At 39.5% G+C, this 14,455-nt stretch overlaps 1 protein-coding gene across 1 annotated transcript in view; it reads left to right on the top strand.

Annotated features, from left to right (window-relative positions):
* Positions 1 to 8,751: 8,751 nt before the first annotated feature.
* Positions 8,752 to 14,455, top strand: part of LOC308268302 (piwi-like protein 4) — a gene marked incomplete at both ends in the record, with an annotated part of 119,366 nt that continues 113,662 nt past the window's right edge. Inside the window, one exon of the mRNA XM_080703449.1 lies at positions 8,752 to 8,884. Within this exon, the coding sequence (XP_080559575.1) occupies positions 8,752 to 8,884 (133 nt within the window). The remainder of the gene's footprint in view (positions 8,885 to 14,455) is intronic.

Raw genomic sequence — 14,455 nt, 5'->3', positions numbered from 1 at the left:
TGGGGATTACAAGCGTGCGCCACCACGCCCGGCTTTCTTTTTTTTTTTTTTTTTTTTATTATTCTTTTGTAGTGCTGGAGATTGTACCCAGGGGCATTCTGCCTCTGAGCTACACCCCCAACCCTATTTTTTTTTTTTTTTTTTTAGTTTGAAACAAGGTCTAAGTTGTGGAAGGTCTGATTAAATTGCTGAACCTGCCATCCTCCTGTCTTAGCCTCCCAAGTGAGGTGTATGCTACTGCTCCTGGCTAGCAAGTTAAGTCCTTAGAAGTTAAAAAAAAAAAATTGAAAACCTTTGTTTTTTATAATATAGCCCATTTTGGAAAGCTAGGTATTTAATCCAATGAATGTTATATACTGCCTCCCCTACCACAATTCACACAATCCTGTGGACAGTCCTACCTCACCCTGGTCAACATGATCCTTATTTGTATGAATCAGTATAACTTTTTAGACATGCACACAACTTAACTAGTTATTCCTTCATCCAAGAGATCATAATGTATCTGCTATCCAGCCGGTTTTACCTGCCTAATCCTGCTGGTTAGGGCTCTGCTCATAAAAATCTCTTGAGGTCACCAAAACCAAAGGCATAGTGACAAAGGATAAGAAATTCTAAGAGTGAGGGATTGTTTTTTGTTTTTTGTTTTTTTGGTGGTACTGAGGATGGAACCCTTCTACCTCAGGGCTGCAGTCCTAGACCTATTTTATATTGTTTTTATTTGGAAACAGGGTCTCTTAAGCCAGCGAGGCTGGCTTCGAACCTGTGCGATCCTCCTGTCTCTGCCTCCCTAGTGCGGAGATTACAAGCATGCGCCACCATGCCTGGCTAGGGATTGATTTTTAAGTTGGGACTAGAACCACCAGGTGGCTCAGGCTCTTTAAAAAAATGACTGACAGGCATCGTGGCGCATGCTTGTAATCCCTGTGCTTTGGAGGCTGGGACAGGAGGATTGCACAGGTTCGAAGCCAGCCTCAGCTACTTAGTGAGGCTCTCAACAACTTAGACCCTGTTTCCAAATAAAGTATAAAAATAGGTCTGGGAGTATAGCCCAGAGGTAGAAAAGCCCCTGGTTTCTACCCCTAGTACAAAAAAAAAAAAGAAAAGAAAAGAAAAAAAAGACAGTGTAGATAGTGACAAAAATTATAAATATTGAAGACAATTGACAACAAAAATGTCATAAATTCTTGTTTTAAGCTGTGTGTACTGTTGGACCCATAGCATATTTACTCAAGCAGTATACATTTGTTTATTATGTACTCTCAGTCTCTCCAACATAGTTTCCATTTGAGTTCTTAGCCCCTCAGCGACTTCCCAAAGGGTCTTCTCTTAATTTCTCAACACTGGAACTAACATCCTAGGGAAAAGAAACAATCAAGTATGCTTTCTTTAAATGGTAAGCATTTAAAATGCTTACCACAATTGTTCCTTTTGAGCTAACTCGTTTGACAGAATCATAGACTATGTAATAATATTTTTAATCATGTATTTGTGGCAAGATTTTTATTAGAACAAAACTGGATCATCTCAGAAAGTTAAAGATAGTAAATTAAGTGAGTCATTGTGACAGACTCTGAAGAGTTAGGAAAATTTTGCTTGTGTGATCTTTGACTGTGACATGCCTTGGTTTCAGTATCTCTGATACAAAGGTTTAGCAGAAAATGAGAGGTTGCTTTCTGTTTAACCTGACCCAAGTGATACCAAATTATAAGGACAGCAGGCTTACAATGATGGTAGAATAAGACCCCATCTAATTCCAGTGTACTGCTGAGCAAGGCTGCCTAGTTATGTGAAATTTCAGAGCTTTTTTTTTTTTTTGGAGGGTCTGGGGATGGAACCCAGGGGCATTCAACCTCCAAGCTACACCCCCTGCCCTATTTTTTATTCTTTATTTTGAAACAGGGTCTCACTAAGTTACGGAGTGCCTCACTAAGTGGCTGAGGCTGTCCATGATCCTCCAGTCTCAGCCTCCTGAATGCTGGGATCACAAGCGTGCGCCACCACACCCTGCTGACTCCATTCTTAACAATGGGTTGTATCTATGACTTTATGTAAACTTCCCATTTAGTTATGGAGTCAAAGAAGCCTCCTTATTTCTGATAAGGATTTGAGGTATTACTACTCTTGTTTTTAGGACTCAGTACTCATCAGTGCTAGAGAAATCTTCATTTTAAGAGAAATTCATTAATGAAATCATCATAAAGAAAACTGCATTAAGAGAAATCTTCTCTAGAAGGACAGGATTTTCAGTATTTGGCTTCCTTCATGCTTTGTGTTGCATTTACTTCTGTCCATAGAAGGCATTCACCAATTGAGCTTTTGACTACATTACATACCTGTGCTTTCTAGATTACCCAGGGTATGTAGCTCAGTTGGCAAATGTAACGGCTTGGGTTTGTAATGTCTCCCCAAAGTTTCCTATGTTGAAAGCATGTCCCTAATGCAGCAAGGCTCGGGGTTGGGGCCTGGCTGAAGGAGGTGGGTCACTGGGGACAGGGCCTTGGGGACTGTATGTCCCTGGCCCCCTCCACTTACTCTCTTCTTCCAGCCACTGTGAGCAGCGTCCCTCAGCCAGGCCTTGCCACCAGTGTCTGCCTTGGAGTAAATCTCAGAAACTGAACCCAGATAAACTGTTTCTCTTCTAAGTTATGCTTAACAGGTGTTTGGGTCAAGGTGACTAAAAGCTGACTAAAACAGAAACTTTAATCTTGGAAAGCTTATCTAAAGACTTTTTAAAAACAATCTTTTTTCATAGATGAGGCTTAATTTTTATTAACTTACACGCTTGAGGAGCAGGTGACATGCTATTGCTCAAAGGACACATAATTCTTGGGCTCACAGTGAACATAGTTGGTTTTGCTTTTATAAATCCCAAACTTCTCCAGAGCCTTCTGTCCCACAGCATATCACAGTGATGTAATTTTGAGTCTTTAACTATGAATCTGAGGACATTATTTATATTTGTTGGCAGAGACTGCCCTGCGACTTTGGTATTATGCTAAAATGAAATCTCTGAGTCAACCCCCTATTTATGATTAATACATATGCCATCTTCACCCTATTTGAAATGGCACTGGGAATTTATGGAACTGCCTACAAAATATGATCAACAAGTTATCAATTATGCTCTTACTGTAATTAGTTTATCATGGAGCCACTGAACCTGTGTAATAAAATATACTTTATCTAAATGGAAATTTATTCATTCATTTATTATTTATAAATAAGTGGAAATTTATGATCTAGGTTATTACGTTTGGATATACAGAAAGGCCGACTAGCCTATCTGTTTTAAATTCAGGGAAATTTCCTCTGGAAACTATAAAATTTTACTTCTGAGGACCTAAGAAGAAATTATCTAAATCAGTGTTATCACAAACAATACAAGCCACATATGCAACTTTAAAGACTTTTTCTAGTGCCGACAATAAACCAAAACAGATGAAATTAATTTTAAAAAATATATTTGACCCAGTATATCCAAAATACTCATTTTACTGTGAGATACATATTTAAAAATTATGGAGACTTTTGCATTCTTCTTTTGTAGTTAAATCTTTTTTTTTTTTTTTTCATTTTTTTTGCAGGTTTGGGGATGGAACCCAGGGGCATTTGACCACCGAGCTACACGCCCTGCCCTATTTTTTTATTCTTTATTTTGAAACCGGGTCTCACTGCGATGCAGAGGGCCTCACCAAGTAGCTGAGGCTATCCATGAACCATGATGCTCCGGTCTCAGCCTCCCGAATGCTGGGATTATAAGCGTGCGCCACCACGCCCGGCTTGTAGTTAAATCTTAAAGTGTATTTTACAGTACATCTCAATTCAGATTAGCTGTATTTCAGCTTCTCAGTAGCCATATTTAGCTAGCTGCTCCTATGCTTTATATTCCAGGCAGAGATGCCTGAAACATAGCAAATTGGTTGAGATGACCACTGAATTTTTAGTTACACAAATCTAGGTTCAAATCTTTTTTTTTTTTTTTTTGAAGATTTAAAGAAGTTTATTTAAAAAGATAGAAATACAGAAAACAGAAATACATCCCCATGCCAGAGTGGCATGGAGGGGTGACTTGAATGAATACACCCGAGGTTCAAATCTTGATTGCCACCTAAGTGTGACAGACAACTAAATTCAGTTTCCTTCCATGTAAAATAGGGATGACAGCTATTTTGTTGCAGTTTTGAAAGGAATAAATGAAATATAATGTAAAAATATCTATTACATGGTAAGTCCTCATAAAGTGGTATTGAGTAGTTTTTTTCTTCCAGCACTTCAAGCAAATATATCCTTGTTTTAGGTATTTGTATCCTTGAAGATCAAATATGTAGCTCTCTATATTACCTATAGTTGTCTTTCACAATTTTCCAGTTTGCAGCATGGACTTTTAAGAATACAAGCTGAATGTAGTGGCACATACCTTTAATCCCAATTCTTCGGGGGCTGAAACAGGAGAATTGCAGGCTCAAAGCCTCAAAGCCAGTCTCAGCAACTCAGGCTGGCATCACCTTAGTGAGACTCCATTTCCAAACAAAAAAATAGGCCCAGAGGCAAAATCCCCCTGGGCTCAATCTCCAGCAACACACACACACACACACACACACACACACACACACACACACACACACACACACACACCTTACCCCAAGGTCCCAGGCAGGTGTTGAAGGACTCACTCAAAAAGAAAAAAACAAAAAACAAGGTTAAACAAAATAAAAGGATTTTTTTTTTTTTTTTTTTTTTTTTTGGTGGTACTGGGGTTCCTGGAAGCCCTTCTACCTCTGGGCTACACTCCCAGACCTATTTTTATATTTTTATTTAGAAACAGGGTCTCCTAAGCCAGCACGCGTGGCTGGCTTCGAACCTGCGCGATCCTCCTGTCTCTGCCTCCCAAGCGCGGGGATTACAAGCGTGCGCCACCACGCCCGGCATAAAATAAAAGGATTTAGACAAAAATTTGTATGGACTAAAAGGAAATGAGATTCTGAGAGAACATATATTTCTAGAATGAACCCCAAAAGCTTGAATAGCTTATTATTCATTCTATGTGTATCTTCCCAAATGACTATTAAATGAGTTGCTCTTTAAATTCATACCTAGTGCCAGGCATGGTGATGCACGCTTGTAATCCCCGCGCTTGGGAGGCAGAGACAGGAGGATCGCGCAGGTTCGAAAGCTGCCAAGCAGTGAAGCTGTAAATTCTCTTAAATAATGCCAGAACAAATGATATTATTCATTTGGTGAAAAAATGCACTAATCTAGAGACAGAAGAACAGGAGTTCTCTGATGACAGGGACACAGACTGCTGAAAAACAGCACAATGAATCATTTAGAAGTGGTTGAAATAGTTTGTCTCTTGATTGTGGAGGTGTTTTTGCAAGTTTATATAACATAAAATCATTGAAATCTATAGTACTTTAAATGAATGCAATTTGTTTTTCTTTTTGTGGTATTGTATATTGAACCCAGGGGCATTCTACCTCTGAACTACACCCTCAGCCCTATTTTTCTTTTTCCCTCTTTTTTTTTTTATCTTGAAAGAGTCTCACTACATAGCAGAAGACCTTGCTAAATTGCTGAGGCTGGCTGCAAACCTGTGATCCTCCTGCCTCAGCCTCCCAAGTAGTGGGATTATTAGACATTTGCCACCACACCCAAATTAGAATGCAATTTTTTATACATGTTATATTTCAATGAAGTTAATTTTTTTTTTTTTTTTTTTTTTTTTTTTGGTGGTACTGGGGGTGGAACCCAGGGGCTTTCTACCTCCGGGCTATACTCCCAAACCTATTTTATATTTTATTTGGAAACGGGGTCTCACTAAGTTGCTGAGAGCCTCACTAAGTAGCTGAGGCTGGCTTCGAACCCGTGAGATCCTCCTGTCTCAGCCTCCCAAGCGCAGGGATTACAAGTGTGCGCCACCATGCCTGGCCTGAAGTTAAATTTTTAAAGTATGTCCCTGAAAAAAATTAAGTAGTTCTCAAAAAAAATGACTAATTTCATCCTTTTGTTATTTTCCATAGCAAGCAAGGATACATGATGATCTTGTCCCCAAATTCCAGGACTATATCTACACAGGAGCATGAAGTTCTATGAGTTGCTATTAAAAAAAAAAAATCTACAAATTCAGTGGAATTTTAAATCACAAGCAACAAGCCTTTTAAATGATAGAATCGAAAATAAAATAATGGCTCAGAAATTTAGCCCATTTAGTAGCATTTGATAATTTGAAAAGATGGCTAGTTACTCTATCAGAAGAATTTTGTTAGCTTTTAAAGTAATTTAGATCATGACTGTTAGAATGTAGAATATGGCACCAAACTAGTTATAGCATCTACTATGAAGAAAAAAATGATAGCATTAAACATCCAGTTGCCTACTCTATCACAAAAAAGCTAAGCAAAACACAGATGATTTATTGAGACATATTTATATATGAAACTAAACAGAATCTAAAACTTAATACACCTACATTTTAACTAAAATGCCAGTAAATAATGCTAAATAATACATTAACTTTAATGATATAATAACTTGTATGTCTTTGACTAAAGTGTCATGGTTTTGCATTTTCTTTTTTTATTATTTTATAAAAAAAAAATTTAGTCTTGCATGGCTGGGAATGTAGCTCAAGGGAGCATATGCAAGGCCCTGGGTTCAAAATAAGAAAAAATTACTCTTGGGTTTTTGTCTCCCTCTAGTGGACATATTGGTGTTTTTCATTTAACTGAAATGGAAAACAAAAAGATAAACCAATCACCCAGTTTTTATTGTTTATTTTTATTTTTGTGTAATAAAAAATGAAAACAATCACAAGTCATAGCCAAAACATTATATCTTGTACTTATTTTATCAAGGATTTATTCTCAAGAGAATTTGAAGTGGTATATAATTGACATGATCATTGGTGGGGGAAAATCAAAGGTCACTAAGGAAAAAGAAAGAAATAAGCCACCTAAATTAATATAGTTACTGTAATTTACAATTAAACTTATCTTCAAGTTTTTGATATTGGAGAAAAGAGAAAAATAATAATGAAGTGATTCTTTATCATCATCTTTTTTTTTTTTTTTTTTTTTTTTTTGTGGGTCTGGGGATGGAACGCAGGGGCATTTGACCTCCGAGCTACATCCCCTGCCCTATCTTTGAAACCGGGTCTCACTGAGTTGCAGAGGGCCTCACTAAGTAGCTGAGGCTGTCCACGAACCGCAATCCTCCAGGTCTCAGTCTCCCAAATGCTGGGATTACAAGAGTGAGCCACCACACCCGGCTTCTTTATTATCTTATCAAAGAAATCACATTGGTTTGGGGGGTAAAATTCAGATCAGTTTACTTTTTATAACTAAAATGTGCGTAATTGTTATAATTTATAGAGGTATACCATGCATACAATTAAATTCATAGATCTTAATTATACAAAGTGAACCCACTCTTGTAATTGCCAATCAGATCAAGATGCGGGACATAAGGAGTGCTCCAAACCTTGTTTTGTACTACTGACCCTCCGTGTTCATTCAAAAGCAGCCATAATTTAAAACTCTGTTACCATTAGTTTTTGCTCATGTACCTGGAATGATTTACTAAGTACACTTGAGTGCCTGGCTTCTTTTGTCAACATTGCATCTATGAGATGCATCCACAATTCAACACATAGAAGGGATTTGGGTTTTTTATTGCTATATTCTGTTTAATACAATAGAGTTCTAAAGGGGGTTAACTGACACCGGAGGAGGCGTTAGAATGGAATACAAATAGCTGGCGTGGGGCGTGGTGTCACAAGCTTGTAATCTCAGCATTCGGGAGGCTGAGACAGGAGGATCTCGGTTCATGGCCAGCCTCAGCTACCTAGTGAGGCCCTTTGCAACTCAGTGAGACCCTGTTTCAAAATAAAGAATAAAAAATTGGGCTGGGGTTGTAGCTCAAAGATTAAATGCCCCTGAGTTCCATCCCCAGTACCACACACACAAAAAAGAATGAAATACAAATACAGAAAATAACTCAAATTTGTCACTTTTTTCTGTTAATTCATTTAAAGAAGGTAGATTGCTGGGGAGGGGGAAACTGAGTAATTTTTTTTTTCCTGAAAAGGAGGTGATAATACAAACATAGATATGTTTATAGATTTTGGGTTCTCTTATGGGTTTTTGTAGTATTGTTTCCAGTTTGGGGCACTTATGAATAGTGCTGCCAGGAATGTTTAAGTCCATGGTTTGGGTACATATATATTTCAGTATATGCCTAGATTAGGACTCTGAGATCAATGTGGATATTTACACTCAGTTATAGTAAAAACTGCCAGAAGTTCTCCAAAGAGGTCACAATAATTTACATACTTACTAGCAGAGAATGAAGCTGGTCATGGTGGCACACATTTGTAATCCCAGTATTTGCGCAGCACCGCACTTGCCTGTCCCGCGGTGACCTGTTCTTTGGGCTTTAGTGCCAGGCCTGAGCTCACCTTCATCTGCGCCACCTCCTAGCTGTGTGACCTCTGGTTATTTCCTACGATTTTCTAAATCTCAGTTTCCCTAGCCGGGGACTGCAAAGCCTCTTTTGAGAAGCTGGCATGAGATAGGAAAGTGCCTTGCAGCTCCCTCTGGTCCCACCTGTGGCCTGGGAGAAGTCGGCCCTAAGCGCCTGGGGCGGGGAGGGATGCGCGGTCACTATGGCAACCAGAGACGCCTGGCGTTCCCGCGGCTGGCGGCTGAGCTGCGAGGGCAGCGGCCTGGGCCACCGCGCAGACCCCGCGGCATGAGGCGGCAGGAGGCGGTGGTGATGACCGTGGGGGCAGCGCCCGAGGCGGGGCACGACGCGGAGCAGCCGGCCGGGCTGGGGTGCAGAGAGCGCGGGGAGCCCGCCGGCCCCCAGGAGCCCTGCAAACAGTGTGAGTTCAGAGGATGGGTGTGGGGAAGGAGGGAAAGCGAAGCCCCGAGGAAGCCACGAGTGGGACACCAAGGCTGGGCGGGCAGGGGTGGGAAGTGCTGTTTGGGCAAAGGCAAAGGTGGTGGTGCTGGGCAGAAAGCATCTATTTCCCCAAGCCCTGCTTCACAAAGGGCACCTGAGGTAGGCATCACCTTCAACCTAATAGGCTGGCAGTAGAATTATTCGGAAAGAGAGCGCCACCACCACACACACTTAGGCAGTTACATGTATATAACATTTGCAGATATTTATACGAGTATGTAATACACACACACAAGCACACACAGAGGCATGTGCATCATTTTGACAAAGCCTTCATTTTGGAGATGAGGAAATTGGAGTATAGGGCAGAGGGAAGGAGTGACTGGCCACCATCACTCCATCAGTGCTGAGAAGTACTTAAAATCCTACAACTCTCATCTCTTGGGCTCAAAATCCATTCATCATTACCTGATGACTTGAGAATCTCACAATTAAGGGCTACATTTCAACACACCGCTGTTTCTGCCCTGCTCTGCCAAACTTACAAACAATATTCTAGTTAGTAAAGGAGTTCTAGTTCACAGCCACAGCCACATCTCCTGTGGTTGCAATTTGGGCCCTGGCTCGGTTGAAGGGCTCTCCCACACAGCTTCGTGAATTTACAGATATCTCGCAGGCTGTTGTGTCCCCACGGGTCTTCAGCAGGTGCTAAGGAATGGTGGTGAAAATAATAAGGCAAAGGAGGAATGCAGGCAGTTTCCAGCCCTCCTGTAGTGCCTCCCTGATTACCTCTCCAGGGAGCAGCCTGAGGTTTTCCAGGCTGCTCCCGCCCTGGATGGCCCCTGGAGGGAGGCCTGGGCTGAAGCCTGCAGTACTTGTGCTTCAGTGGCCCCCACACCCTCCTCCCCAGAGAACTCGTCAAGGAGTCTTCACGGAACCACTGCCTCACAGTGATGGGCCTCTTCCCTCAGCATTAGCCCCCATGTGACCACTGCACATCAGAAGCCTCACTTAGAGCACTTAAATTCGGTGCATTGAGGTAATGCAGATGCCTTAATCTTACTTAAAATTACATCTGGCCACTTTCCTATCCAAATGCTAGTATCTAAAGGTTTTTTTTAGACCTGTAGCATGAGGAGTAAAAGTATGACTTATTCATGCACTAATTCAGCATATATTGAAACATGCCAGTCACTGGGCAAATTGCAGAAAGAGAGGTAATGATGAATGGCTGCAGGTGTTCACACTTTCATGAGCTCACAAAGTCAGGGCAGAGGAATCGTGATCCTCAACTTTTTGTTGCTGTGAACAAAACACCTGATAAAAATACTTTACGTTGAGGACAATTTAGAGAAGGGAAGGTTTATTTTGGCTCATGGTTTCAAAGGTTGAGTTCATGGTCACCTGGCTCTAAGGCAGAAATCATGATGGGGTAGGGAGTTTCAGAGGAGAGCTGCTTACCCCATGGTGGTGGGGAAGTAGAACGGTAGAGAGAGAAATGAAGAACAGGTATAACCTCCAAGGTTAGCTGGGCTTGGTGGTGCATGCTTGTAATCCCAGTACTTGGAGGCTGAGATAGGAGGATCACAGGTTCGAGGACAACCTCAGAAATTTAGCAAGGTCCTCACTATTTTACCTGAGGTAGCTCAGGTAAAATAGCTCAGAAGTAGAATGCCTCTGGATTCTTTCACCACACACACACACACACACACACACACACACACACACACACTCCCCAATGCCCTCAGACACCTAATTCCTCCACCCTCACCTGAACTTTGCTTTCTTGGGGACCATGCTTTTAACACATGCACTTTGGGGGACATTCCAGATTCTAACAAGGATGCAAAGAATTTTTGCCTCAACTTTCCTGAGAACCTCTTTTTAGGGTCTCAAACTAGGTAGAGACAGGCTGCTTATACCACAAAAAGTATGCACTCAGTGTTCAAATGTCTCTAATTATTGGAAATGTCTTTAGTCTTCCTATGGCCTCTACTCCCTAATCAGAGATTTGCTCTCAAATATACATGGTGTAGTCCTTTCCTATACAAACATCCTTGAATTAAGCCAGGCGTGGTGGCGCACACTTGTAATCCCAGCATTTGGGAGGCTGAGACAGGAGGATCACAGTTTGAGGACAGCCTCAGCTACTACTTAATGAGGCCCTTTGCAACTCAGTGAAACTCTGTTTCAAAATAAAGAATAAAAAAATAGGGATGAAGGTATATCTCAGAGGTAGAATGCCCCTGGGTTCCATCCCCAGTACCGCAAACAAAACAACAACAACAACAAAACCCAAACCCTTTGAATTATATAAAAGTGGCTATTTGAGCACCCACCAAATCTATCATAGATCTAATGCCACCTTTAAAATGATTTGCCATGGTTCCTTCATTCTGGCCAATCTCTTCAAACATTGTCCAGTTCGCTAAATCACTGAACCAAGTGTTCTAGGTACTATCTGCTTATATATTATGGACAAACTATAACTCTTGATCAGAAGACTATACTTGTGTTAAGTAGATCCAGGCAACATTAACTGTTTAGCTGAAATTATATTATTGGCATATAAGACAAATAGTTTATAACAATCTTTAAGTTTGTTTTCCCCCTTTTGCCAGTTCTGGATTCCTGAATTAGGTTGATTCAGGCCTTTTCCACCCTCTACTTACACATTTGATTTGTTCAATCCTAAGTGTAAATGATTATATTTATCACCATCAATAGCCATCTTGTGAATTTTTGCGTTTTCTTTCTTCTTTCTTTCTTTCTCTCTTTCTCTCTTTCTTTCTTTCTTTCTTTCTTTCTTTCTTTCTTTCTTTCTCTCTTCTCTTTATGGTGTTGGGATTGAACCCAGGGGATTGTACCTCTGAGCTACAACTCAGCCTGATTTTTTATTTTTTATTTTATTTTTATTTTTTAGTACCAAAGATGGAACTCAGGAGCATTCTACTTCCGAGCTACACCCCAACCCTATTTATTATTATTATTATTATTATTATTATTAGTAGTAGTAGTAGTAGTAGTAGTATTTATGTATTTTTTGGCGGTACTGGGGATGGAACTCAGCAGCATTTGAACCCAGGGGCATTCTACCTCCGAGCTACACCCCAGCCCTATTTTTTTTTTATTCTTTATTTTTAAACAGGGTCTCATTGAGTTGCAAAGGGCCTCACTCAGTAGCTGAGACTGTCTGTGAACCTGGATCCTCCTGTCTCACCCTCTGCTGGGATGACAAGTGTGTGCCACTACCCTCGGCTGATTTTTGCATTTCCTCCCAGGTACACTGGCAACTCTCTGATTCTGTCAATCAGCTGCTTAACCATTCAGCCAAGTTTGCCAAAAACCAGCTCCAGCCAATTCAGGGGTTTTCGAAGGTGGTGAAGAGTCGGTGACCTGAGGGAATGAGAGACAGCCTTTTTTGGAGGCATGACTCCTTCAGAGTTGATGCTTTATTTTTATATATTTTTACATGGAAATATTTGGTATTAACAACTTTTGACAAAACATATCCTCAATACACCTGAATATAAGCAACTTTTAGCAAAACATGTTTTTAGTACACCTGGGTACATTTTGTGCTTTATCTAAAACAATTCAACCTGCCCCGAGGAGCACATATCCCAATATCGTGGTTGAAAAAACACCCCAAATTATCCAAATTAATGTCATCTAATTCATTCTGATTACCTAGCCACAAAAATCAACTTTATTCTAATTATTAACCTAATTATCAATGGAGTTCTGCAAAGTACATTTACACCTAAGGCTAAACTGAAAGTACAGAAAACAAGGGGCTATTCCATTAGAAGGAACACAAAGATTTTAAGAGGTCTATAAGGGGCACAAGGCATTTTACTTTCATATTTTATTTTTTTATTTTTTTCAATTTTTTTAAATTTTTTATTGGTGCACTGTATTCATACATCATAGTGGGATACAAACTTTTGTAGACATACATGCACACATCGCCCAGTCAGCCCCCACCCGATCCCCACCCCATTCTCTTCCCATCCCTCCTTCCCATGCTTGGCTTAGTGGTTGACATCTAGTATTATAGCAATTTATCCAAAATTAAAAATGATAATCTCACATAACAGTTTCATTTGTCTGATACCAAGCTTTTGATGACTTAAAGATAACATTTCAATATTTCTTTTTACTTTCTTTCTTAGCAGAGAATATTTTTTTCTATTTTTTTAAGGTGAAACTATCATATATTTATATATTTATTTTTCAGAAAAAAAATCTATCCTAATATGGAATATGGACTTTAGATACCCAAAACGATCTTGAAAAAGAACAAAGCTAGAAGACATATATTTTCTGATTTCAAACCATATAAAGCTACAATAATTGAAACAGTGTAGTACTGTTCTAAAGGCAGATATATAAACCACTGGAGTTAAATAAAAGCCTAGAGCTAAATTCTTCCCTATATTGTCAAGTTATTTTTGACAAGGTTTCCATGAACATTTGGTGGTGGAAATAATAATCTTTTAACTAAATATTGTTGAAAAATAATAATTACATGGAAAAGAATAAAGTTGGACCCTTACCTAATCCCATATACAAATATTAACTCAAAATAGATAAAAGACCTAAATATAAATCTTAAGACTATAAACTTTTAGGAGAAAATCTGGGTCATAAAACCTCACAACACTGAAATTGGCAGTGATTTCTTGGATATGATTTCAATGGCACAGGCAACAGAAGAGTATACAAACTCCCTAAAAAATAAAAAAAGATATTGTATATCCAAAGACAATGTAAACAGAGTTAACAGTTACTAATAGAATGGGATAAAATATTTCCAAATGCTATATCTGAAGGTATATTAATATTCCAACTAGAAATCCTAAAAATTAACAACAATAAAGGCAAACAATACCATTTAGAGATAGGTAAAAGACTAACATAAGTAATGAATCTCCACAGATAACCAATCTTAATTGTCTGTTGGATGGAAAATCTTGTTTCTCTGGTTCTGGTGTGTGTTACCTATTTCTTCTTTATAGTTAATCTCTTTGAGTATTTTCTCTAGTGCTGGTTTTGAAGACATAAATTCCTTCAGTTTCTTTTTGTCATGGAAGCTTCTTATTTCTCCATCTAATTTGATAGAAAGTTTTGCTGGGTAGGAAATTTTTGGCTGGAAGTTGTTTTCTTTCAGAGTTTGGAATATGTTACTCCAAGCCCTTCTGGCTCTCATGACTTGGTTTGGGAAGTCTGGAGTGATTCTAATTGGTTTGCCTCTGAATGTCACTTGGCCCTTTGTTTTTGTTGCCTTTAAGATTCTCTGCTTGGCTTCCACATTGGTCATTTTGACAATTATGTGGTGTGGGTATCCTCTTCTCCGATCCTGTCTAAAGGGAGTTCTATAAGTTTCCTGGACCTGTGTATCAACCTCTTGCTCTATGTTTGGAAAATTTTCTGCTATTACTTCCTTGAAGAGATTGTTGATCCCTTTGGTTTCACTTTCTTTTCCCTCCTCTATTCCAATTATTCTTAGGTTAGCTCTCTTAAAATGGGCCCATATTTCTTCAATATC

Source organism: Muscardinus avellanarius (assembly GCF_963383645.1).
Source record: "Muscardinus avellanarius genome assembly, chromosome: 1".
Classification (NCBI taxonomy): Eukaryota; Metazoa; Chordata; class Mammalia; order Rodentia; family Gliridae; genus Muscardinus; species Muscardinus avellanarius.
Note: the sequence above shows the minus strand (reverse complement) of the source record. Positions and strands in the feature narration are given on the sequence as shown.